Source organism: Mytilus californianus, unplaced genomic scaffold (assembly GCF_021869535.1).
Source record: "Mytilus californianus isolate M0D057914Y unplaced genomic scaffold, xbMytCali1.0.p SCAF_2, whole genome shotgun sequence".
NCBI lineage: Eukaryota > Metazoa > Mollusca > Bivalvia > Mytilida > Mytilidae > Mytilus > Mytilus californianus.
This window is the reverse complement of record NW_026262668.1, coordinates 96133805-96158740: the sequence shown is the minus strand read 5'-3', so window position 1 is coordinate 96158740 and position 24936 is coordinate 96133805. Positions and strand designations below refer to the sequence as shown.

General features: G+C 32.0%; 1 protein-coding gene across 1 annotated transcript in view; it reads left to right on the top strand.

Annotated features, from left to right (window-relative positions):
• Positions 1 to 8646: 8646 nt before the first annotated feature.
• LOC127727729 (uncharacterized) overlaps positions 8647 to 24936 on the top strand; it is a 178462-nt gene continuing 162172 nt past the window's right edge. The window contains exons 1-4 of the mRNA XM_052234842.1: positions 8647 to 9937; positions 12906 to 13032; positions 21114 to 21248; positions 22989 to 24666. Coding sequence (XP_052090802.1) covers positions 9816 to 9937; positions 12906 to 13032; positions 21114 to 21248; positions 22989 to 24666 — 2062 coding nt within the window. The 5' untranslated portion in view covers positions 8647 to 9815. The remainder of the gene's footprint in view (positions 9938 to 12905; positions 13033 to 21113; positions 21249 to 22988; positions 24667 to 24936) is intronic.

Genomic DNA, 24936 nt, shown 5'->3' with positions numbered 1-24936 from the left:
TCCAAGAAACCGAAATGTTATAAGTAAAAATTTTTAATGTCGAATAATTCAAACCCATTTGTCTTTTAAATTTAGCACATGAAGATATAATTTTTATTACATATACAAATTGATTTTGTAAAAATTAGCTTGTATATATGTGAACTTTTGTAAAAAAAATCACTGTGGTTCTAAAACTGTATCACATGCCCATAATTGTCCTAAAGCTAAATGTCATCGTCAGATTATGAGGGTCTGAATAGGGATTCATTATTTCTGTATTCTATCAATTTAGGCAATTTTTTCTAATCATTATTGTCGATTATTTTTTATTCCATAAATTCTAGTACCTCGTCATTTTCTTTTCTATATATTTGTCTGGTTATTTTTTGTATTCTTTATTTTTTGGTCAATAATTTTCTATTCTATAAACCCCCATCCACACCCTCATGTATAATGGAAGACGATAAACATTTTAGTATACATACCACCCGTTGTCACTTTCACCTGACATACAAACCACAAATTGTTATTTTTACCTGGACACGGGACTTATATAATTACGTAATAATAACGGATATAGTAAATTGAGTAGAATACAACCTGTATCAACGCACTTGCTTGTTAAATGAATATTGCTCTGACAACTGTTTATCATATTTTTAGTTATTTTAAAATTGAGAATGGAAATGATGAATATGTCAAAGAGACAACAACATGAAAAGAGCAGATGACAGCCGAAGGCCACCATATTTGATAAGGTTTTAGTTTCTAATGAGACAGTAACCATCGTATTTTCAGAAAATCTCTAAACGGATAATGAGAGTTTAGCGACCTTGACTGGCTATACAGCCTAAGCACGGTCGGTCTCTAAAAGTTGCCGAATTTAAGAGCCTATATCAAGAGATAGGCTTTACCTAGCTTTAGGTGTTTAAAAAATATCCATTTAAGAACCAAATGTGGCTTCTTTATATTTATACCAAAATTGAGTTCAAGGCAGTATTTTGTCGAAGAGAACAATTACACAAAGTGCAACATGCGAGAAGAGGTTTCATTTCCCTTATTTATTTTTTATTGAAGTGAGTAATCTTTTGAGATTACTTCACGGAAATATATTTTAAATGAAAAGGTGCAACTGGATGCATCCCTAAAAAACAAATTTAAATATATATATATTACCTGAAGATCTGTAAAAGCAGTGAAAGCGCTAGTAAAAGTGATGAATTGAAAGCGTTATTATCTTTTATTATTTTTCTTATATGTTACTTTTCTTTATATATATATAATTAATTTAAATTTGTTTGTTATATATATATATATATAAAATGACGGATATTCGTCAATCAGACAGCAATCCAACATAAACACGAGTAAGTTACCTGACATCTAGAATAAGAGGTTTAAGCATACCCCGCACTGGTCAACTTTCTGAGTTGTGGGTAAAATTCAATATACATGTAGGACTGTGAAACGGGAAATATACGAAAGATTTGTTTTTACGCACGAAGAAGTGTCATTCCCTCAATACATACGGGTCCACCGTGAAACTATTCTTATGATTATATAACGGTAAATGATGATCTCATTAGAGGAACAAATTAAGTAAAGATACATGTTGAAGCAAGAATAATTTCCACATGCAAAACATCAAATAGGACGATCTCTAAATTAGTACGCGGCAACTTTGACTATTACATTCATAGACAATAACACTAGTAAATGCTTTATATACTGACATTGAAACAAATATACTGCTCATAATAATTGCACATCTGTAGACTTTAATCTAGGTATCCCGCGTTATATAAACCATCGCAAACCATCGAACAGCTCATCGCACTTCGGCGCAGACCAGCGCACTTCACGCGTGGTCATCAAACTTTATGATCTCCATTGCACCTCCGAGTCATACACACATATATATTCCGATTTTCTAATAATGGTTTTTATTATTTTTTTATTCCCATAGGTATTGCCCAAAGAAATAGGGTTTATTTAAGGGTTTACACATCTTCATAGCTAAAATATTTTGATACTTATATCACGAACAGATATCTATGACAAACATTTCTTAAATTGTCAGTATATAAATTTAGATTTTTTTTTAAGAAACGTAGGTTTCAGCTACAGCAGACTAAATTGGCTTTTGATGGATTGAAGGCTTATGTAAAAATAAGAAAATGTGGTATAATTGCTAGTGAGTCAACTATTCAAGAAAGTTCAAATCAAGAGGAATGCTAGCAGTTATATCTATACGACCTTCAATAATGAAAAAAATACGGGAACTGTAAAGTTTGGTTTTAAAGGCCCAGCCCCGACATGAAAAACATATGAAACAATTCAATTGAGCAAACTAACGGCCTTCTTTATTTCAAAGTTACATGCATCTTGCCACAAAAAAAGCCCAAATACATGTATATAACAGAATTGATGTTACGAAAACCACTGAACTACGTGCTTTTGACTTTGGACAGACACATAAATACACAGAATGTTGTGAATGTGTATAGGCCCTTTATTGGTCATATAGCTCCTATCTATTTTATACATTCTTTGGCTTTCAAATATTTAGCATTGAGCGTTCCTAGTGAAAGTAAATCCAGAAAAGCGTTATAGATGCATGAAATTTATAAAGTGTTGTTTTGTGAGGTGATCAAAACGTAGGGATCGATGTTAATGCCTGTTTTATATGTGCAATAATATCGGCCTTCTAACTTTAGTGAAACTCTGCAGTTGTTCAGTGACGGATCCAGGGGGAGAGTTCAGGGGGTTGGAACCCCCCTTTTTTTGGACGATCAATGCATTTGAATGGGGACATATAGTTGGACCCCCCCCCTTTTGCCCTGGGTTGGGAAAATGGAAAATGGCTGGATCCGACCCTGTTGTTTCATGTATTTGATATGCAAATTATCACAAAACTAAAAGGATAAGATGGATGAATTAATAGTTGATCGTTTAACGTCCAGTGGCATATATTATGGATTCATTATTAGGGGGAGTACAATAATTATGATATAATGATGAACATTGGCAATCATACCACAACGTCTTTTTTATAAGAACGTACATGTGTACATTTTCGTCTTTAACAGTAAACGACAGTGTCCCCGGGAGTCAAAGCCGAAATCAAACTTGTGTAAATTTCTGAAACATACATTTCATTATTTAACCCAATGTAAAGCAAAACAAATGATACCGTTTTGAGCTATAAAACCAAGGCAACCCTTTATACTAGTCAAAAGTTGATGGATCGTGATAGATGCATACGAAACTTCAATTAATTGTTTGTATTTTTCAATCTTTTATATCCGATAAAGATGAACACAAAATCTATCGGATAAAAACTACCGATTTTTCTATAAGATAAAAAAAATCCTTATTGGAGTCAAATTTGTCATATGGATTCATAAAGGACAAAAAAATGTCCTCAGTAACGGAACAAAAAATACCCCCATGGTAAAATAATCCGTCATTCTTTAATACAAAGTACTATTGTGAATTATTTTTTCGGATATTAATCTTTTAGACATACATTAAAAACGGTGTCCTTGATATGCAACCATGAACACAATGAAAAGTGAATCTGTGAAAGTGTTCCATGTTTATTCCATTTAAATAAAGACTTGTTATGATAATACAATATATTTTATCAAAAAATTTAAATAAAAAAGAATACCTTAAACTCGTAAACACAATTTCAAGTTTAAAAAGTTCCTCAATTTAAACTGAGACTACTATAACACAGTGTTATAGTAGTCTCAGATTTAAAATCCCTCTTAAGGAATACGGGATATATTTGCGTGATCTTATACTTGTTTGATTAAAAAAATGCCTTCAAATACATGTTTATTTGTATTCAATTTATCACAAAACATATTTAGCTTATTTTAAATGAAAATAAAGAACAGAGAATAAAAACACTGTTGAAGAGAAAATACATATTCGTGTTAAATTCGCCTCAGTTTAATTTGTTAATTCAAGTTAGACATCTAAAATCTTAATCCGCAATCCTCATTTACCCGACAATCTTGTATATAATTGTATTTTTTCAATGGAATAACCTTACCTGCACGTGAACATCAGAAACGAAGACAAAAATTATATTTGTAATGGTATTTATCAAAACTTAAATGTTTGAATATTTAGTAGAATATGAATTTGCCAAATAAGCGAAGAATTATAATCTTGCATTGTTCAACATTGGAGAAATGACTCAAGTTGAACATTAATCATGTTAATACTGATTCAATATTTTATTATAGTCTCACCACATACAAACATAAAATGAGACATTTGCATTGTATGTACCAATCTTAAAAAGAATAATGAGAGACTTTTAAGACACAATATATTTACTCATTTACATTTAAAATTTACAGTGTCCACCTGTACTATATGAAAATAAAACATTTTTTCTTTGAGAAATAGGAAATAAAATGCCGTTTTTTTTCAATGAAATATTGTTGATGTTTTTGGCAACTATAGCAGCAACATTGCCGTTATTAAATAAAAATATGATTTTTTCGCTATTTGATAATTAAAGGTTAAAATGTTCATTAAAATGTTTAGCTTAATGTATCATAATTTGTCTTAAATCTACATATAATGGGCATTTTAAAATGACATGAAGTTCATCTTCAATAGTAGAGCTACAACACATGTCATCTCGTGGACTTCTTTTCTTTCATACTTTCCAGTTTCTATTTTTAGTGGAGCTACAATGTACCCCACATCTAAATTTTGCAAAAGCACTGTTGTTTTTAATTGGCGGAATATTTTTTAACAAATAACAGTTGGCCAACAGTATATTTTTAAGCCCATTTCGCTCAGTTGAATAGAAATTCCAATTTTAACTGTTCTGTCGTAGAAATGTCATCATGTTATTGTTTGTACGTAGAACATGTATCATTATATTAAAATGTGTCAGTCCCAGCCAAGATTCACTGAATAACCACGAAATGTTTACAGATGATAAATAAATTTTACACAAACATTCATGAATCTGTATGAACGTTATGTACGATGAAGTTAATTAAGTGTTCACAAGAAAGTAAGTATAAATGTAAATTTCATTTAAAGTCGGAACATATATATATATACACTTTAACCGTGAGATAAAATATAAGCTTTGATGAGCTCTATAACCGACTATCATATAAAAACCGCAATGAATGAACGTTACCCTATTAGAGATGAACATTTGACAAATGCACATTATCTGATGTACACAGTTATACACGATTGACGAACGCACGATACACGGTTAAGAATGAATGATTGATGAACGCACGATACACGCACGATACACGCACCATACACGATTAAGAAAACACGATGCACGCACGTTACACGGAAAATACACGGAACGATGAATGATGAGCGCACGATTGGTACACGCACGATACACGCACGATACACGCACGCAACACGCACGATACACGATGAACGCACGGAATAATGGTCAGTTTGAATTTTAGAAGGTCTGTACATAGTCTAAAGGATCATTCAATTTTATGGACATTGAAAGACCAGATGTCTCACCGTCATTTAAGCGGTCTCCGGTAGGTTTTCACTATATATTTTGAATATCAAACTGGCACTTTGAGCCCTCCGTAAACATAAAAGACAAGAAGTTTACCCGAATTCCTTTTGGTGTCATTTGTATCTTTATGTTTACTAACTATCTGCAAAACATTATGAAGATTAAAGACCAAGGAGGTCTCGCCATCGCCCGGTGCCCTTTGACCTGAATTTTCGACGATTTTTAGCTGAAAAGTGACAATTTAAGCCCTTCGTAGATATCGAAGATGACATTATTATGGGAAATCCTTTTGATTCGATCGGTATATATATACATAGTCTAAAGATGATTCAATTTTATGGACATTGAAAGACCAGGGGGTCTCATCGTCATTTAAGCGGTCTCCAGTAGGTTTTCACTAAATATTTTGAATATCAAACTGGCACTGTGAGCCCTCCGTAAACATAAAAGACAAGAAGTTTACCCAACTTCTTTTTGGTGTCATTTGTATCTTTATATTAAGTAACTATCTGCAAAACATTATGAAGATTGAGAGACCAAGGAGGTCTAGACATCGCTCTGTGCACTTTTACCTGAATTTTCGACGAATTTTAGCTGGAAAGTGACAATTTAAGCCCGCCGTAGATATCGAAGATGACGTTATTCAGGGAAAACCTATGATACGATCTGTATATATATACATAGTCTAACAGATCATTCAATTTTATGGACATTGAAAGACCAGGGGTCTCACCGTCATTTAAGCGGTCTCCACATCAATATAACATGACAAAGTCGTCTCAATAGTCATAATTTCAGTGTGAAGATTACCATGCGGATTTCTAATGTCCAGGTAAAAAAGGACAAAATTCACGTAATATGTGACTAGCCATGAGATTTCCAGGCTTATTGGGATACCTAGTCTAAAATAAGCTGATTACATATTTATCCAGTACATACTGAAAGAAAAAACCATTTAACGTTATAATGACAGATTTGTTGTAATAGCAGTGTAATGGGTCTGTTGTATAGGTAGCACGGTAGTATTTCCATTCCAGAATTTAGGTTGCTCTTTTGTGTACCCTACTTAGGTCAATGTATCTGAACAGTGTGATTGGACTAAAAATACAGTATCAACTGAACATACTTTCCCAAACTGAGGGATGAATCAGGTGTAGAAAAATATGAAATAATTTTACATACAGGTGAAAATGAATTTTTGAGAATTTTTTTAAATTTTGTATTCACTGCATGATAAAAGACCTAAAAGCACTAGTGGCCTTAGGTTTTTAAAAATAGCAAAAAAAGTAAACGGTCATGATACATATTCAAATTTATTTCTGATTAGTATAATGAAAGTACTTCAGTTAACTGTGTATGTAGAATTTTTCGCAGTGCTAGAAAGTGATGAAAATCCTAAAAAGGCTATCATTATCCCTTATGGGCCAGGAAATACTACCGTGCCACCTTAACTGGGATATATATGTTTACACAAAATCAATAAAAGTATTTTTTTTACCTATGCAATTTGTAAGTTTATCAATAAAAAGTTGATTTAAGGGCAACTAGAATAAAAACAGCCCTGAAATTTCACCCCTGGGAGTGAAAATTGCTGATTCAGCAAATTTTGCCTGATCTGTGGGTAATAATGTTAATATTTACCTAGAAAGTAAAATTTCTTTATTTTTAAGTAACTTGCAATACATTTTTAATTATAAAGTTTCGTTTTAACTTTTCGCAGTGTCTGATACTTGTGCAACAACTGGAATTTGAGACGCGACATATTTTAGTTGCCTGTACGTCCTATAATTTTCACCGTAATAAATAAAGTGCATAATTTTTTATTTTTTTCCACACAAGTACAAATATACTAGTTTTCTTCAGGTTTAATTTGTAGTTCTGTGGTAACATGACACCAGTAAAGAGCTTTTTTGGAACTAGTAAGTGGTTAAGGGGTCCTTACTTATTCATTTAGCCCTCACATTTAGCTGAAATAGAGATAGCATTAGGGGTTTCTTTACATTGACAAGACAATTTTTTTGACAAAGAATGTGATTATGATTGTATATCAGCAAGATTAAATAGTTTATTCATTTTCCATGCAAATTTCATTAATTTATTTGATTTTCTGACCCTGAAAAGCACAATAAAGCTAAATTGATTATGTAAGGGGACATAATTTAACTGAAGGCATACATGAGAAACAGACAATGAGTCAACTTAAAGATATATTCTAGTACATGTATTGTCAAAAAGATCTTTGAATAGCAGTAAACTGCCATCTAAAGAGTCTTATTATATTGCCTTCATAATCTGGAAATACTTAAAGGAATGTAAGGCATGCTGTAAAATGTGGAATGGACTTTACTATCATTTTTCATGATTTGGTGCTTAAACTGTTTCTTTCAGTCAGATTAACTATAAATAGAGTTGGCAATCCAATAATTCCTCCTGAATCACCATGGTTTACTTCTGTGTTGATTTGAAACAACATATATTTGGGTTTTGTTCACTCCTTAAGTAAAAATGTTCAGATGAAAAAAAAGTGAAAATCTGCCAGCTGGGTTAGGGGTATACTTTTTTATTTTTTTTTGGTAAGAAATAAGTGAAGACTAGTATTCTTTATTGTAATATGTTTCCTAGTAAGAAGTCTATGCATCATAGGTGTCATGACTGATTTCAAGTTTGTAATGTCTTGGTTAAGGTAGCACAGTAGTATTTCAATTCCAGAATTTAGGTTGCTCTTTTGTGTACCCTACTTAGGTCAATGTATCTGAACAGTGTGATTGGACTAAAAATACAGTATCAACTGAACATACTTTCCCAAACTGAGGGATGAATCAGGTGTAGAAAAATATGAAATAATTTTACATACAGGTGAAAATGAATTTTTGAGAATTTTTTTAAATTTTGTATTCACTGCATGATAAAAGACCTAAAAGCACTAGTGGCCTTAAGTTTTTAAAAATAGCAAAAAAAGTAAACGGTCATAATACATATTGAAATTTATTTCTGATTAGTATAATGAAAGTACTTCAGTTAACTGTGTATGTAGAATTTTTCGCAGTGCTAGAAAGTGGTGAAAATCCTAAAAAGGCTATCATTATCCCTTATGGGCCAGGAAATACTACCGTGCCACCTATATCGACATTAGGAGTACTTGATTCAACTTTTTGACTTACGAACGCATTAATTCATAAAGTACACATTTATTTATATACTTCATTGGCGCTAAGTAATTTTTAACGGATTATTTGGTAACGATTTTAAATTCACTAAAACAGGTTTTTGCTCTTTTTTTTTTTAGGAAATGTAATTTAAACGTGCAATGAAATGAGTCTTAAGTTTGTCTCAATGACATCGTGTAGTAGGTTCTTTAAAAAAATTCTCTTTTTATGCATGTATCTACAACACATATCATGCGAAAAGTAACGGTCTAAGGAGTTGTTTTCAAAATGACATTTCAAATATGCATTTTATACGGTGCTTTTATTATAATGATGCGATTTTAATGATTCTAACTATGAAAACTCTTATAAAACAGATAATTTTTAATTTCAAACACTCTGAAAACGTGTTTATACAGAATAAAGTAATTTCAACTTCAAACAAAAACAAAAACATAAAACTTCTTCAGTCCTTGTGAACTTGTCAGCAAACAATGTTACCATTTTTAGTACATTTGAAATCGTGTTCAAATAATCCTTAAAAAAATACTCAAAAATGTATATATATAAATAGTGGTTTACCTTCTTTACAAATACTTCGAAGCGACAATTTAACACAAGAAGAAATTGAAGGAACCATCTGAAAACAGTCTTAAATTTGTAAGTATCTGATTAACTTTTAATTTGTATATTATTTTTACCAGACTTCAACATATAAAGTATTTTAGTTAAAACAATATTTTATTTTCCAAAATTTATGGACGGGTAATATCAACAAAATACAGACTAAAGGGCAAAAATGTCTATCAAACGTTTTTTTTTTTTATTCTTTTTTATTTGTTTTGTGGTATAAGTTGTTTAAATTAAAATTGAAACCCAAGCTACCTTTCATATCATGTATGTAGTGCATCTAACGATAACATCATAGGTTACAGATTTAGAATTAAATTTGACAAAAAGTGTTTTTTTACTGTATAATTGTATGTTTATTTTTCATTGTACGATAGATAGATTTGAAGCTCTACTGACGCAGTCCTGATATTAAAATATATGAATTTATCTATAGAAAATATTGTCAACACAAAAGGAGTGTTAAAAGGCATTTATTATGTTATACCGAAGAAAATTGTTTTATTTCAGGAACAAAGATGTGTATGAAAATCCTCGGGAGGTTTATACTGTTCAGCCTTATTTTTATCCTCTTCTTCATACACCAGGGATCACTAGTTTTGTTGATAAGCCAAAGGGAACTGGAGTCAACAAACGAATGGTAAGACTTTATTATTGAAATCCTGTTTTTTTCATCTGAACATTAATCATTGATCAATCAATGTCGAAAAGTGCTGGAAACACGTTTACTCTGTCGTAATGCTACAAGATATTTAATTGCCCTCATTTTCAAGTGGAAGTTTAAATTTCCGCGTCCTGCATCCAAGAGGGCCTCTATTACTGGACCTGCCTTTTGTATTATTTATTAATTTGTTCTCGGCCTGAACATGCCTAATATATTTGCCACTTGAGATTTTAAGCATCCAACAATCAATCAATTCCAAAATTTCATTTGAAATCCAGCCCCAACTTAAAAAAAATTGTTTTCAAAACTTAGGTTTGTTTAAAGACTTTTAAAGACAACTCGGACCAGTTTGAAAGACAACTCGGACAAGTTTGAAAGACAATTCGGACCAGTGGCTCTGTATGGCTTTTACGTTTAATGTGATTTTTGTTTGTTTTTGTCTAGATTTTTTTCTTTTCAGTTTCCCCTAACTGCCCAACTTGCTGTGATAACTAGTCAGTTTGGTGCATTTAATTTGCTTGTTTGTTTTAACCATATTTCTATTACTATTGATTATTTTATCAAATTATACCCAATGATCATCTCATAATCTAATTGAAAAAGAAAATAATAAATTTGTTTTTGATTGCCGATTAATGAGTTAACTGGTTGTATCATCGCATGTGTTTGAACTAGTAACTTAAAGTTGTAGATCAATATTATCAAAATATCCATGATGATGATTTTTACGAAAGTGGTCTCTAAATTACATTTTTTTACATTTATGAGAAAAGTCGCATGAACAGATACAGCCATAAAAAATGAACAACAAACATCTTTAAGACAGACAGACGGATACCATAAACATACCTATGTATACACAGGCCAGAGTCTGAGCTTGTTTTGCTACATGATATAAAAACTAAATTGACGAAAAAATTTCATTTATTCCAAATCATAAATTGCAAAAAAATGCATTTTGCAAATAAAACATTTAACATAAAAGTTCATAGTTAATATGAAATTATAATACATAATTAGTACGAAATTACATCAACTAAAATCATAAAGACAAAGAATAGCAAAGGTGTGGATAATAAATTTATATACATATCTTCTTCTAAAGATAAAATTAAGGGAGGTATGCGGGTGGGAATTTTTTCACAAATTGTTTGATAAGAATTACAAGTTAACAAATCAAAAGCTGATGATAAAAGGAATTGCCCACATAGCATATACACGTTAACCTGTGTTGACCCCACAAGATCATTGACCAATAAGAAAGGTGTAATCCAATCATGCACTGGTCATTAGTGAAATTTCTCTACACGTGAAAACATGTTATCTAATTTCAACAATTTATCGTGTAATTAAGGCTGGCAAATCTGACCCATTGACCAGTACAGAGACATCATCAATTTACAGTATAAATAGCTCCCTCTTATTTTAAGTCTGAGTAATAAGTAATACAGAATTAATCTTCCCTGCTGTCTTAAATGATTTTATTTAGCTATCGTTTAGCATTTACGAGAAAAGTCGCATGAACAGATACAGCCATATGGTTTTACATTCAATCAAAATATAAATTAGATATATGTTTGTCTTTTCATATGCCATATCGCCTCCATATAATAAGTGATCCTAGTAGTCTTTCAGGAGGGTTGGAATGCCTTTTACCGTCAGGAGTCAAATGATAATTTTCGACTATCGTTAGTGTCAACTTGATTAAACTTATATTGTAATTTGTCGAATTATCCTTTTCATGGTTCGTCGGAGGTCTCAATTATTTAACCAATACAGTTCTAATTGGAAAAAATATACCGTGATTCGTAAAAATCAAATGACTTTTTTTTCTTGTCATGGAGATATGAAATCTGTGTTTCTTTGTGGATGTTTTGTGGACTTTTCTTTTGACCATGGTGGAGTCTTCTTTCTTCGACTTATGGGGTTTTAATGCCCCCTTTGCATGGTTTCCACGTTTAAAAAAATAAAAGTAACTAAAGTTGCATAACACATATACATGACTTTTTTTTATACTACATTTGAAATGAATTCGAACATTTCAAAGTATTGTTACGGCCAGAAATAACCTTTAAATTTTAGCCAACAAAAGACAAAAAATCGATAATAAATTGAACAAGTTTATTTATACAATTTTACAAGAAATATTATACAAATAGAAATGTCAACTGAACTGTAAAAATATGTGAATGTCCGATCCTAGTCTTTTCTCTATCCGGAAATCTTCTCTTGACTGTTGCTGAATCCAAACGGAATATTTATATCAAAAATTATGTATTTCATGTGATCAAATCGCGTCATTAGTGAACGTTAGAGGAATATGGCGCGACCTTACAAGTTAAAATTCTCATCAACAAGAGGTTGGTTAATCGTCTAATATTCTTATATTTAAATGAGATGACCCAGCTGATGAACAAGTGTCTCTGCTGTTTCTAATTTAGTAAAAGAAGAGGTAATATTGTTCTCTGCGATTACCTTATTTTCACAGAATTTTTTATTTACCTTTAACGTTATTTGGCAAGTTTTTTTTAACGTTATTCATTTTGAAGGTACTTCAATTACGACCTTCTTTCAAACTTTTCTGTGTTGCCTTTATAAGTGGTCCGAATTGTCTTTAAACTTGTCCGAGATGTCTTTAAAAGTGGCCCGAGTTATCTTTCGATTGGTCCGAGTTGTCTTACGATTGGACCGAGTTGTCTTGGTCCGACTTGTCTTTGGTCCGAGTTGTTATGTATTCATTTTATCAACCCATGACGCCAAACAAGAAACTTTACAAGTAACAAAAATTGTGCATTTCAAAGCTCGTGCCACGTTGTACGGCCCTTTTTCTTACTATTTTAAATCTTTTGACGTCCATATTAAATTGCATTTAACTTAATACTAGTAGTTATAGTTGTTTTACTATTATCACCATTATTATATCTATGTTTTTATTTTATTGCAGGAAATCGGTTACTCTTTTGATTGTACTGTTTCCATATGTTGCCTCGTTGTTATCACAAATATGGACATCATCATTTTCAACAGGAGGGAAATGGAAGGAGTGGCCCCATTGGGGATCGCTTTTATTGGTACGATTTTTGAAAATTTATTTATGCTTCAGTTTTCTTGAATTTGTTTTATATTCTTTTTTCCCCCCATTATATTCACTGTTTCTAAATGACTTGTTTTCGTCGTCTTGATTGTCTTTTATATGATAAATTTTTTAAACCTTAAACGTTCATATTAATTTACGCATTAATTGGGCAAGAAAATTTACATGTACCAATGGTGTATTTAGAGCCAGTCTGCCAGAAAACCATGCAACAGGCTACAAATGCAATGCTATCATATTGGCCATTCTATTTTGCATACACGATACCTTCATGACAACTATTCTCTGTGCAAAATATTTAAATAAAATATTTGATGATAGTCCCTTTATGGAGCGGCATCTATATATTGATATTTATGGTGAAAATAAGGCTGAATAAAAGGCAATTTTAGTATTTTTAGCTGATTAATATCAGTTTTTATCATCATGTTACTGTTTTATTGGTAAGATTATGTTGCAATACTGTATTTCAACTATCCAAATATGTTAATACCTGAGGTTAAAAATTTTCCTTCATTCGCTCCAAATATCCTAAGTTTTACAAATCTGCCAAAATTGTGAAAATTGCAATTTTTAAAAGTGTGTATTTTCTAAAGTGGCAAAATTATTTGATAGCCATTTGTTTTTTTCTTAAACTATGATTATATATCTACAAAATATAAAAATTCAATTTCGGCAAATGATCATAGTACTCAATTCATGCAATGTTAATATATTAGTTCGGAAGGAATTATGGTTTAGCAGGTGTTATCCTACATTAATGGTATTTTTCCTATTTGGACCTTTCAATTATCCCCCTAATGACCCACCATGTAGAAATCAAATATATCATGCACACTTATAATATTTATTAAGTATCTTATATAACTTTCACATTAAACCCTTCAGTGGTTGAGGAGAAGTTGCGAACAGCAGGTAAATGTACTTATATTCTTATTCGCCAAGCTCAAACGAATATAAATTATTTAATAAATAAATCAACACATGAATAGGATAAGTGTGCCTACAGGTGTAGCAGCCTTTAATATGTATTACATTAAATATTCTTCAAACTAATATCCTTCACTATAAATTCAGGCAAGCACTACCAATCCAGGTATATATAGTATACACAATCAAATTCTATCTACAAAAGAGGAAAAATACATATTGTTATAATTTAATATATTTATATACCCATATTAACAATTAACATTAACCCAAAAATTTAACATAATAACGAACTGCTGCTACGTAAACTATAGGCAAACTTCGAATAACTTGAATTTCTAAAACGAATCCTTTAAGTAATACTTAATCATGCTTTTCATGAATCTGATGAGGTGCATATACCCGTAAAAGCCGTATTGTGGGTATATGCCATCCAATCATAACTAACATAAACACAAACCATGTGCTAAGTATAAAATCAAACACGTGTTTATAGTAAACAATCACTTGACCGTAACTACATCACGTGACCAAAAACTTTACTAATCATGAAATAACTAATCAAAGAATTCAAATATAGAAAAATATTCAACGGGTGACCGTACAAAACATTAATTCACGAATGCGCATAGCGCATGAGATAATTATCATTGTTGTTCGGTCACAAGTTCAATATTTTTCGATATTTGAATTATTTGATTAGGTATTAATTTTATTATTTTGACAAACAGACGGACGGACAGACAGACATCATGAATATTGTATATCCTAGCTATCACTAGTAGGAATATAATAAGTCTCTGTACAAAAGTATCAACTTGATTTAGGACAGCCAATAACTAAAGGTCAAGCTGGCCTTTCTGGCCTGTATAATTATTTATTAAAGGGATAATGCTTAGGAGTAATGGTTAGTTCATTATTGTAAATACTCTTTTAAATCTTTCCAAATGAATAAGACATGTGGAGAAAATAAATCAACTCGCCAATTACTATATCTAGATTGAAAGAAGAATTTTGCATTGATTGATAACCCACAATCTTTATATGTACATGATAAAATACCAGCAAATGAACAGAGCTTTCGTTGCTGTTCTTCATCTTAAAGTCAGCGTGAGGCTTTCAACATGTAAAAAAAGCTCACACCTCACTACAAGTTCAAATTGACCCCTAGCACTGTTTCACTTGATCTAGATTTTAACAGTCTGATTTTTCTTATACATACAACAACATGTTTCAATCATTTTCATTTTATATTAATTCAAAATACATGTAATGAAGTCATTTAATACTTGAAATTAAAACACTATTACACTGACAGTGGCTACTTTATCTGAAATACCAATGTACTGTTTCTGCATGAATGCCTGTAAAATTGAAATGTCTAAGCTAACTATATATGTTGCCAAGTCTGCAGAAACAGCGTGTATGTCAGCACTTTCCATTTTGCCAAGGTGTTTTGGAAAACATCATCATCAACTACATTTAAATTCTCAATTTCAACTAAAAAATACGATCCAAGTTTGACAATTTGGCAATTACACTCCAAACTTAAGATGCGGTTAACCACTCATCAGTGTTAAATTTCTCTGTTTCATGATTGTTCCTGAATAGTTTCAAATTATTACAAGCTTGATCAAAATTTTGTATTTTTTCTGTAGCACTGCATTTTACGTATATATCATGTAATAATTCTTTAGCCCTAATTACTACTAAAACGTTTCAAACATTTTCTTTGTTGGCATATACATGCTTGCCTATGCTTATATGTGATATTCTAAGACATGAGTTTTTTGTGTAAATTTACGCCATTTGGCTCAGGACAAGCAAAAAATGGTTCATCATCTGAATTATCACCAGTCTCGGCTATTATATTTGCTCTTGGAAAATATTTGGTTTCTGCTGTTTCATTATATCCTCCATTTGAGTTTACTTTGTTATATGTGTAATTAACAGAGCCTGGTTAAAAAGATTTCTTCTTAATAAAATGTAAATAAAATGTGTCTACAAAAAAAAAACATAACCATATTATCATCATATATGGAATTAAGCATAACGTAGGCAAAATTGACAAATTTTAATGGAATAGTGTTGTAGCTCAATACATAGTCCCGGATATTTGATACAGTCACATGATATATGTAATATAAAGTTTACACAAAAAAAACCCACTGAGAGCGAAAAATGAAAACCTTTAAATTGAAAACTGAAAACAATGAAAATGTATTAAACAAATATATCTCTATAAGTATTATATCAGTACAAATATGAGCAATGCAATTTGCCCTGGTTAAAATAATAATTCTGTATTTAACGAGAATATATTGTCGCAAAGAAAAAAACATGAATATAATTGGAAAATCGTTGTCAACATTTTCTTACTGTACAATACAATACAGAGTTTGCATCATTAGAATGTTGTCTAATGGGGAATTGAATTCAAAGATGGTTTTTTAACCCATACTTATATATTACAAACTGTATGATAATTTGAGGTATTATTTGTTTTTGTCATTGGCTAAATGAAACACTCAATGGATGTGTGAGCAAAGTGTTGCAGATTTTTTTTTACAGGAAAGGGAATACCGATTCATATGCATACACACATGTATGTAAAATGTTTGTATTAATAAGGAAAAAAAATTAGAAAAGAGAATACTTTTCAAGAAATGTAGGGGTGGGATTTCTTTAATATAGAAAAGAGTAAAAAATATGTACTGTCAATTATGCAGTACCTAATTGCCTTTTCTGAATCACCCTGAAATGAATTTATATCAAAATTTTATGTTTGAAGGCTCGTTAGAAAAAATGAATTTCACCCTCTAAAAAATACAAAAATTTTCAGGCACCTACAAACGATACCAGTCTTTTTCTTATAGAAGTTTTAGGAGATGACTGTTGGGTTTTGGGGGGTTGTAAAATATTTTAAAGAAGTATTCTACCCTAATTTGTTGAAAATTAATTTATATTTTTTGGTAGAAAGTTATAAAATTTTAATTGTTTGTGTGTTTCAGATTTTAGCTCATTTTCTCTAATATGAAAATAACTAATTTGAATCAGCCTATTGCAAAGATTGAAAATTTATATTTGATCCGATAAAAAAATCATACAAGCTCCCCCCCCCCCTTTTTTCCCCCAAAAATCAAATGGTCCTCCGGTATTTTGTCTTTGTGTATGTGTACGGAGAGGGGGTTAATTTTATCTGTTTCTATGTTGATGACTTCTCTTGTCTCCAACCAGTACGAAGAGGCACCTCTATCTACTGTTGCCTTGCCGGAAGCTGGATGTTCTGGGTAGCAACATTTCAGTTTACTTAAGCTTCCTCTCCAATAAATGCCAAAATAGTCTCTGTGTTGCTGGCATATGTTTAACTGAAGCAATCTAGCATCAATATCAAAACATTCCAGCGCGATATGAAAATAAGTAAATCATCTGTGTTCCCTTTTTATTTTTCCAGACACTGCAGTCCAATCAAATGTATATGTGTGTTCTTATCACTTTGTGAAATAGGTATTATGAGGGTGTCATTCTCATAATTTTGTTATTTTAGACAAGAAAAACCAGTAAATATAAAAAGTCACTTTTCTTGGTCTCATTCTCCATGACATACAGCTTATGGTAACATTATGTTTTCACAATGGAGAGTGTAAATAAGGGGAGATAACTTATAGAGCACCTCTGACTGTTTTTCCCTATCTATGTGATTTTTTGGCAAATATTCATTTTAAAAATTATGACAAAGCGTATGTAATAGTGTTATTCAATAATTTTATGTTATTGAAATCTTAGGTTAATTGATAGCTTAGTGCTACCGAGTTTTAATTAAAATTTAGATAATTCAGAAATTTATGAAAATATAGGAAAGTTAGATGTAAAATTCATATTTTACAATTATTTGCCAAAATTATATTTTTGATATTTTTTTACAATACCCATTGGTCTATTCACTGAAACTTGTTTCATGAAAACAATTATGCCACTTTAGGAGATTTATAAACTCAAACTTCCTCCAAAATGCACTGTAGCGTACAAGGCCTTACATAATACCCCCTACCGTAAAATCATTCGACACAAATAATTCAAGACATGGTTAATTGTTGTCTACGAAGGTTATTTTTAGCAAATACAAGTTCAAATGGCCAGTCAAACTGTTATAAATCAGACTTTACTGTGTTTAAAAATATTTTTCACTAACAATTAAGTGATTTTTAGAGCATTATGCAAATGAGGCTGTTGCTAAAAATTGACTCAATTTAACAAAGTCTATGATGTATTTTTTGTTTTCTTTTATACCTGAGAGTTCAAAAATATTAAAAAAATTTCAGAAGTTCTGACCTGCCATTTGGACAAAATTTAGATTTTGCATGGTTTTCTGGCAGACTGGCTATTAATGTTAAAACATGAGACTTACTTAATCGCTGCAATGAAATGCCTCATCACCGGTTATGAAAAATTCACCGTACCGGATGTCAACAGGAATGATGCGACTAGTGGAGTAAGATTATTGCTGACTCTTCCGGAGCACCTGAGTGTATTCCGTTTTTTTTGTTAGGTTCATTATGCCGAAGCTCTGTTCTCTGTGCCATTTTTTAACTACTGTTTCTATGTTTGTCAATTCTTTTTTTTTCTCGTTAGTCACGGTGTTGTTTGTCTTTCTTGTACTTATGGTTTTTGATTTCCGTTGGTATGTTCTTCACCTTGATTATATTTCCATTGGTATGTTCTCCCCCATTATATGTTCTTCCCCTTGGTATGCTCTTCCTCTTGATATAATTTTTCCTTTGATATCTTCTCCCCGATGATATGTATTTTCCCTTGGTATGTTGTCTCCCTTGATATGTTTTTCCCCTTTGTATATTCTTCCCCTTGAAATATTTTTCCATTGGTATGTTCTTCCCCTTGATGTTTTTGCCTTGGTATGTTCTTCCCCTTGATGTGTTTGCCTTGGTATGTTCTCCCCGATGATATGTTTTCCCCTTGATGTGTTTACCTTGGTATGTTCTTCCCCTTGATGTGTTTGCCTTGGAATGTTCTTCCCCTTGATGTTTTTCCCTTGGTATGGTCTTCCCCTTGATGTGTTTGCCTTGGTATGTTCTTCCCCTTGATGTTTTCCCCTTGGTATATTCTTCCCCTTGATGTGTTTGCCTTGGTATGTTCTTCCCCTTGATGTTTTTCCCTTGGTATGTTCTTCCCCTTGATGTTTTTCCCTTGGTATGTTCTTCCCCTTGATGTGTTTGCCTTGGTATGCTCTTCCCCTTGATGTGTTTGCCTTGGTATGTTGTTCCCCTTGATGTTTTTCCCTTGGTATGTTCTTCCCCTTGATGTTTTTGCCTTGGTATGTTCTTTCCCTTGATGTGTTTGCCTTGGTATGTTCTCCCCGATGATATGTTTTCCCCTTGGTATGTTCTTCCCCTTGATGTGTTTGCCTTGGTATGTTCTTCCCCTTGATATTTTTCCCTTGGTATGTTCTTCCCCTTGATGTGTTTGCCTTGGTATGTTCTTCCCCTTGATGTGTTTGCCTTGGTATGTTCTTCCCCTTGATGTGTTTGCCTTGGTATGTTCTTCCCCTTGATGTGTTTGTCTTGGTATGTTCTTCCCCTTGATGTGTTTGCCTTGGTATGTTCTTCCCCTTGATGTTTTTCCCTTGGTATGTTCTTCCCCTTGATGTTTTTTCCTTGGTATGTTCTTCCCCTTGATGTGTTTGCCTTGGTATGTTCTTCCCCTTGATGTTTTTCCCTTGGTATGTTCTTCCCCTTGATGTGTTTGCCTTGGTATGTTCTTCCCCTTGATGTGTTTGCCTTGGTATGCATTTTCCCTTGATATATTTACTCCTTGTTATGTTCTACTTCTTTGTACGTTTTTTCCCTTCATATGTTCTTCCCCTTGCTATGTTCTTCCTCTTTGTATGCTCTTCCCCTTGATATGACCATTGCAAATTTTGGACTGCTATCATCAATACTTTAAGGACGAGGATGCATATGCCACTGTATGTAAACGCATATCGTATAGTAACTTATAAAAGGTTGGCATGTTAAAAATTGGAAACAATTTAAAATAGAAAACTAAAGGCCTGATTTATACTTACAACAGATAAACGAGTAAAATAATATTATAAACACAGCCAAAGACAACTTGATTTCAGGCTCCTAACTTAGGACATGCATTCACAAACACTTGGCGGGGTTAAACATATTTGTGAGCACTCATATACAACCCTTACTTAAAGTCTTTATAGTATAAATGTATTTAAAGATATAAATTGTATTACAAATTATAATCTTTGAGTGGTTTGTTGCTCTTATTTGCTTGGCGACCAGTGGCAAATACATGTTTTCAAAACTTTTCACAATTTAGAGGCAATAAAATCCATGGATTAATTTGGCTCTCTATCATATTAGAAAAATAGTTATATAAAAATGATTGTGAATTCGTGGCCTGGAGTTTTGAAAACATATTCTGTAACATGTATCGTTATATTTTTTTTTATAAAGATGGAAGAAGAACAAAATGTATCATTAAAAGTTATGAGTCTCTGGTGTTTGTAAATGTTTCAATAAGAAGAAAACTTTATCCGAGTTTACCAATGAAATAGTCATCACTCAGTTATTTGTAAATATATTTACCTTTGTTATTTTAAACTCTATTGTAGACGAAAAAGTGCGATTTATCAAATGTAATTTCACCTTGAATTGTGCAAAGTTGAAAATGGCAACTTAAATGCATTGAGATATTAAACATACATAGCAGACGTTCGTGAACACTGACAAGAAATAAATATATAAAACAAAAAAGACTTTGTTGTTTTAATTTACATCGTGACAGCTCAATAATACATTTGCATAGCAGTGTTATATTAAATTAAAAATGTAACCGCATTGGAAGCCAACAATAAAAACGGAGTATTAAAATTCAGAATGATTTTTTTTTCAAATTTACTTAATAAGATAAACTTTTTATGATTAAAAATTAGGTATTTTAGGAACTTAAAATTGTCCCTCTTTTAGTTTGGTTATACTTATGCGCATTTATTTCTTGAAATAGCTTCTTTATTCCCTATCTTAATATTATTGTGAAAGTAAAATTTTATGTATCTATGATATTTATAAATATAAAAATTTCTATCTTTTTAAGGGTGTGATATCTTCCGTTGCTGAGAGTTATATGTTGACTAGTTTAGTTTGGAGTTATCTGTGGAAAATACCAGGATTTCTGTTATTGGGTGTGTTACACTCAGGGATGATTTTTTCCTTGTTTTCAACTGGAATGGTAAGTGAATTCAACTTTTTCAAGCATACAATTCATTTTATTGTTATGTAATTTTTTGAACATAGCTTCTGTGCCTTCTGTTTTTTCTTAATTATCTTTTATTATTCTTTGTCTCATTGATAGTATTGAGTTATTTATGTACATGTAGTAAAATAATGGAAGCTGTTTTTTTCGTATTTGGTACATATGAATACGTTCTTTTGTTGAAATATACCTCCTCCTTGTATTCTTTAAAGCTTTATACTGTCCCACTGACTTTTTACAAAAAAAAATAGTTTTAATATTTATAATGTACTTTAAACTAATGTATATTTGTTCATAACCTCTGACGATACCATATGGAACATTTAATGTCATGGCGTAAAACATATCACCATATTACGCTAATTCCCACCAACAAATTTAAGGGTGGACAATTGTACCGACATATCTAAACACTATAGTTACTTGGATGTCTGGTTCGAAGAACCCTTTGGTTGAAAATAACATATACTATATACCATTACACCAAGTTAAGTGCTTTTCATATGCACTCAGAATAGTTCTTTTAATTTCTATGTGGTATCTTTTTTTTATTTAAACGTTATTCTAATGATCGAGATAAAAAAAAGAAGAGGGTCGAGAATTCAATAATCTAGTTAAAAATTGCCACATATTCATATGTCATTCCCAAAGTTCTTTTGTTTTTATGTGTCGTTTAGTTGGTTGTGCGTTGTCTCAATGAGATATCTTCTTAATTTCATATGCTATGCTCATTAATTTTTTTTTAAGAAACTTGTTAACCAATCAATCGATCAATATACTTTTAAAGCATAAATCCTACGATTACTTGCCCAGCAATTATATAGGAAGGTATTAGCATCGAGGTTCAAAAACAGTTATCTAGTCCACACTTACATGATGTTAAATCTGACCCACCATGAATAACAATAGTTGCTCAATATTGAAGGCCATACAATGTTGTTTATTATTTGTAAATCTGTTGGTGTTATGTTTCTTACTATCTGGTGTATTCAGTTACACGGAATTTCTCTTTATTTCTCGCATAACACAGTTGAAAGTTAAATTCAGTTTGACAACAATGATCGTTTTGAAACTAAAAAACAGGCAAACAAAAGTAAACACAAAAGCACAGAGAAAGTCCAATAGTTAAAAAACACCAATATTTCGACAACTGTCTATCAGAAACATAATGGCATAGAAGTTAGTAACTATAGATAATCGTACGGCCTTCTCAACGAGCAAAACACATACCGCATAGAAAGCTTTAAATGACCCCGACATAACAAATGTAAAACAATTCAAACGAATAAACTCACGGCCTGATGTATGTTTAAAACAATAAATGAAAAATAAATATGATATACAGCAACTAACGACCACAACTGAATGACAGGCTTCTGACTTGGGACAGGTACATAGAGAATATTTCGGGTCAGTCATGTTTGCGGGCTCCCACCCCTTTCATAACCTAGGACAGTGGTGTAACAACAATTGAGAACTATGAAAATCTGTTAAAAAACGTTTGACTCATCAGATTGACACAAAGCACACAAAACAAATAAGAAAAAGACTTTAGACACAAAGTACCGATCTAAGAGTACTCGCAATTATTGAAAGCGAGTTCACTGTCAATAACAATTAATAAAAAATCAGTTGTCTGCTTTGCAGCAGTTAAAATTATTGTTAAAGGGATATGGATTATATACATATACATAGGTCTTTTTGTTTTTGTTTCAGAAGAACAACACAAAAACAAGTCGGATCATACACACACTATTGGTAATAGTTTTCATAAGCTGCATAATTGCTTGTTTTGTACTGCTGGTGACTACAGACAGAATGACGGCAAAAGAATCTGGATTAATATTTTTCTTCATGGTCACAATATCAATATTTAATACTCTTAAATATCAAATATTTACACATACAACAGAAAACAGAGGGACTCAGAACTCCGCTTTACTATATATTATTTTGAAGATGCTTACTTGTGTGTTTGCTGTTTACTTTTTACAACGAAAATCTAGCACGAATGAATTGGTATCATTAAAGTCATTTTTCGAGACTTTGTGTTTGCCGAATGCAAAAAATCTTTGTCTCTGTGTTTCGATCTTGCTGACTTCATTTCTATGTCAGTGTGTTAAGTATTTCAATGCAAGATCTAAAGTTGCAAGATATATTGTTCATTTGCCCATATATTTTTCGTCAATTATAATGTCATCTATACTGGTATTAACGTTTTCGTCAGTGATAGACATATCGCACATTTCATGGGCTAGTACTATAAGTCCATCATCTTCTCAAGAAATCAAAGTTAGTGCAGACAATATTGCATTGTACGGAACTGTAGCGGGACTACTTATACTACCGGTATTGCTGGATATATTGAATGACAGAACTATACTGTCTAACGAGTTCAGTATATATGAAGCCGTTTTAACAACACAGCATTTATTAAGTAGGACCTATAATACAATAAATGCAACACCATCTAACATATCAGCTAACAATAAAAGAAATGTCAGACGAGTATTTATATGTACTACAATGTATCAGGAATCACAAATAGAAATGGACAGATTACTTGCTAGTATAAGAAATGTTTCGGTTTCAAAGTTTTTGAAAAGAGAAAACGTCGTTTTAGAATCCCACATATTCTTAGATAATGGTGCTGATGGACAGAATATTAAGCAGTTTGGTCTCCAGTTACTGGGCTTAATTGAAGAAAATTTACTTACAGATAGAGATAAAGGGGTTATGTTATATACACCATACGGAATACAGCTTTCGTGGAAGATTGACAATGAAATGCCATTATTTGTTCACTTGAAAGATGTATCTAAGGTCAATGCAAAAAAGCGTTGGAGTCAGGTAATGTATATGAAGTATGTTTTGAACTATCGTTCGTCTAATTTTCGGAAGTCATCTGCAAATGTGTCGAAAAATTCCTCCGTGGCAAGTTTGCTTTCTGTGGAATCAATGGATTTGTCTAATGAGAAACGCAAACCCACTCAAAATAATTTGACAGTTCCTGACAACAAATCCAAGTCGCTGATCATAGATAATGAATCTGAGATTAACAGTGTTGAAACAGAGACGACAACCGTCCCATACATCGAAGTATTTATTAGCGATACGAGCTCAATTGAAAAGCTTTCGGTTAAAAACGGATTATCAAACAGTATATACACCATAACAGATACACAACAAATATATCATGAAGAGTTTAAATTTGATTGTGACGATTATATTCTGACAACAGATGCAGATATGACCTTTGAGGATACAAGTATCATGGATGTTCTACACAAGTGTGAATCTGACCCAAATGTTGGGGCGGTCTGTGGTCGAACACGCCCAAAAGGTGTTCATATTCACCCTATTGTTTGGCTACAGATGTTCGACTACGCTAAAGGTAAATATTTTGTGTATCAAAATGAGTATTTTTACCTTATAGTTTAATAAGTATTGTCAGTGCTCCTGTAAAGTTAACAAGTCTAATCCCGTCATATTCTCTATGTAAAATTGAGAATGGAAATGGGGAATGTGTCAAAGAGACAACAACCCGACCATAGAGCAGACAACAGCCGAAGGCCACCAATGGGTCTTCAATGCAGCGAGAAACTCCCGCACCCGGAGGCGTCCTTCAGCTAGCCCCTAAACAAATATGTATACTAGTTCAGTG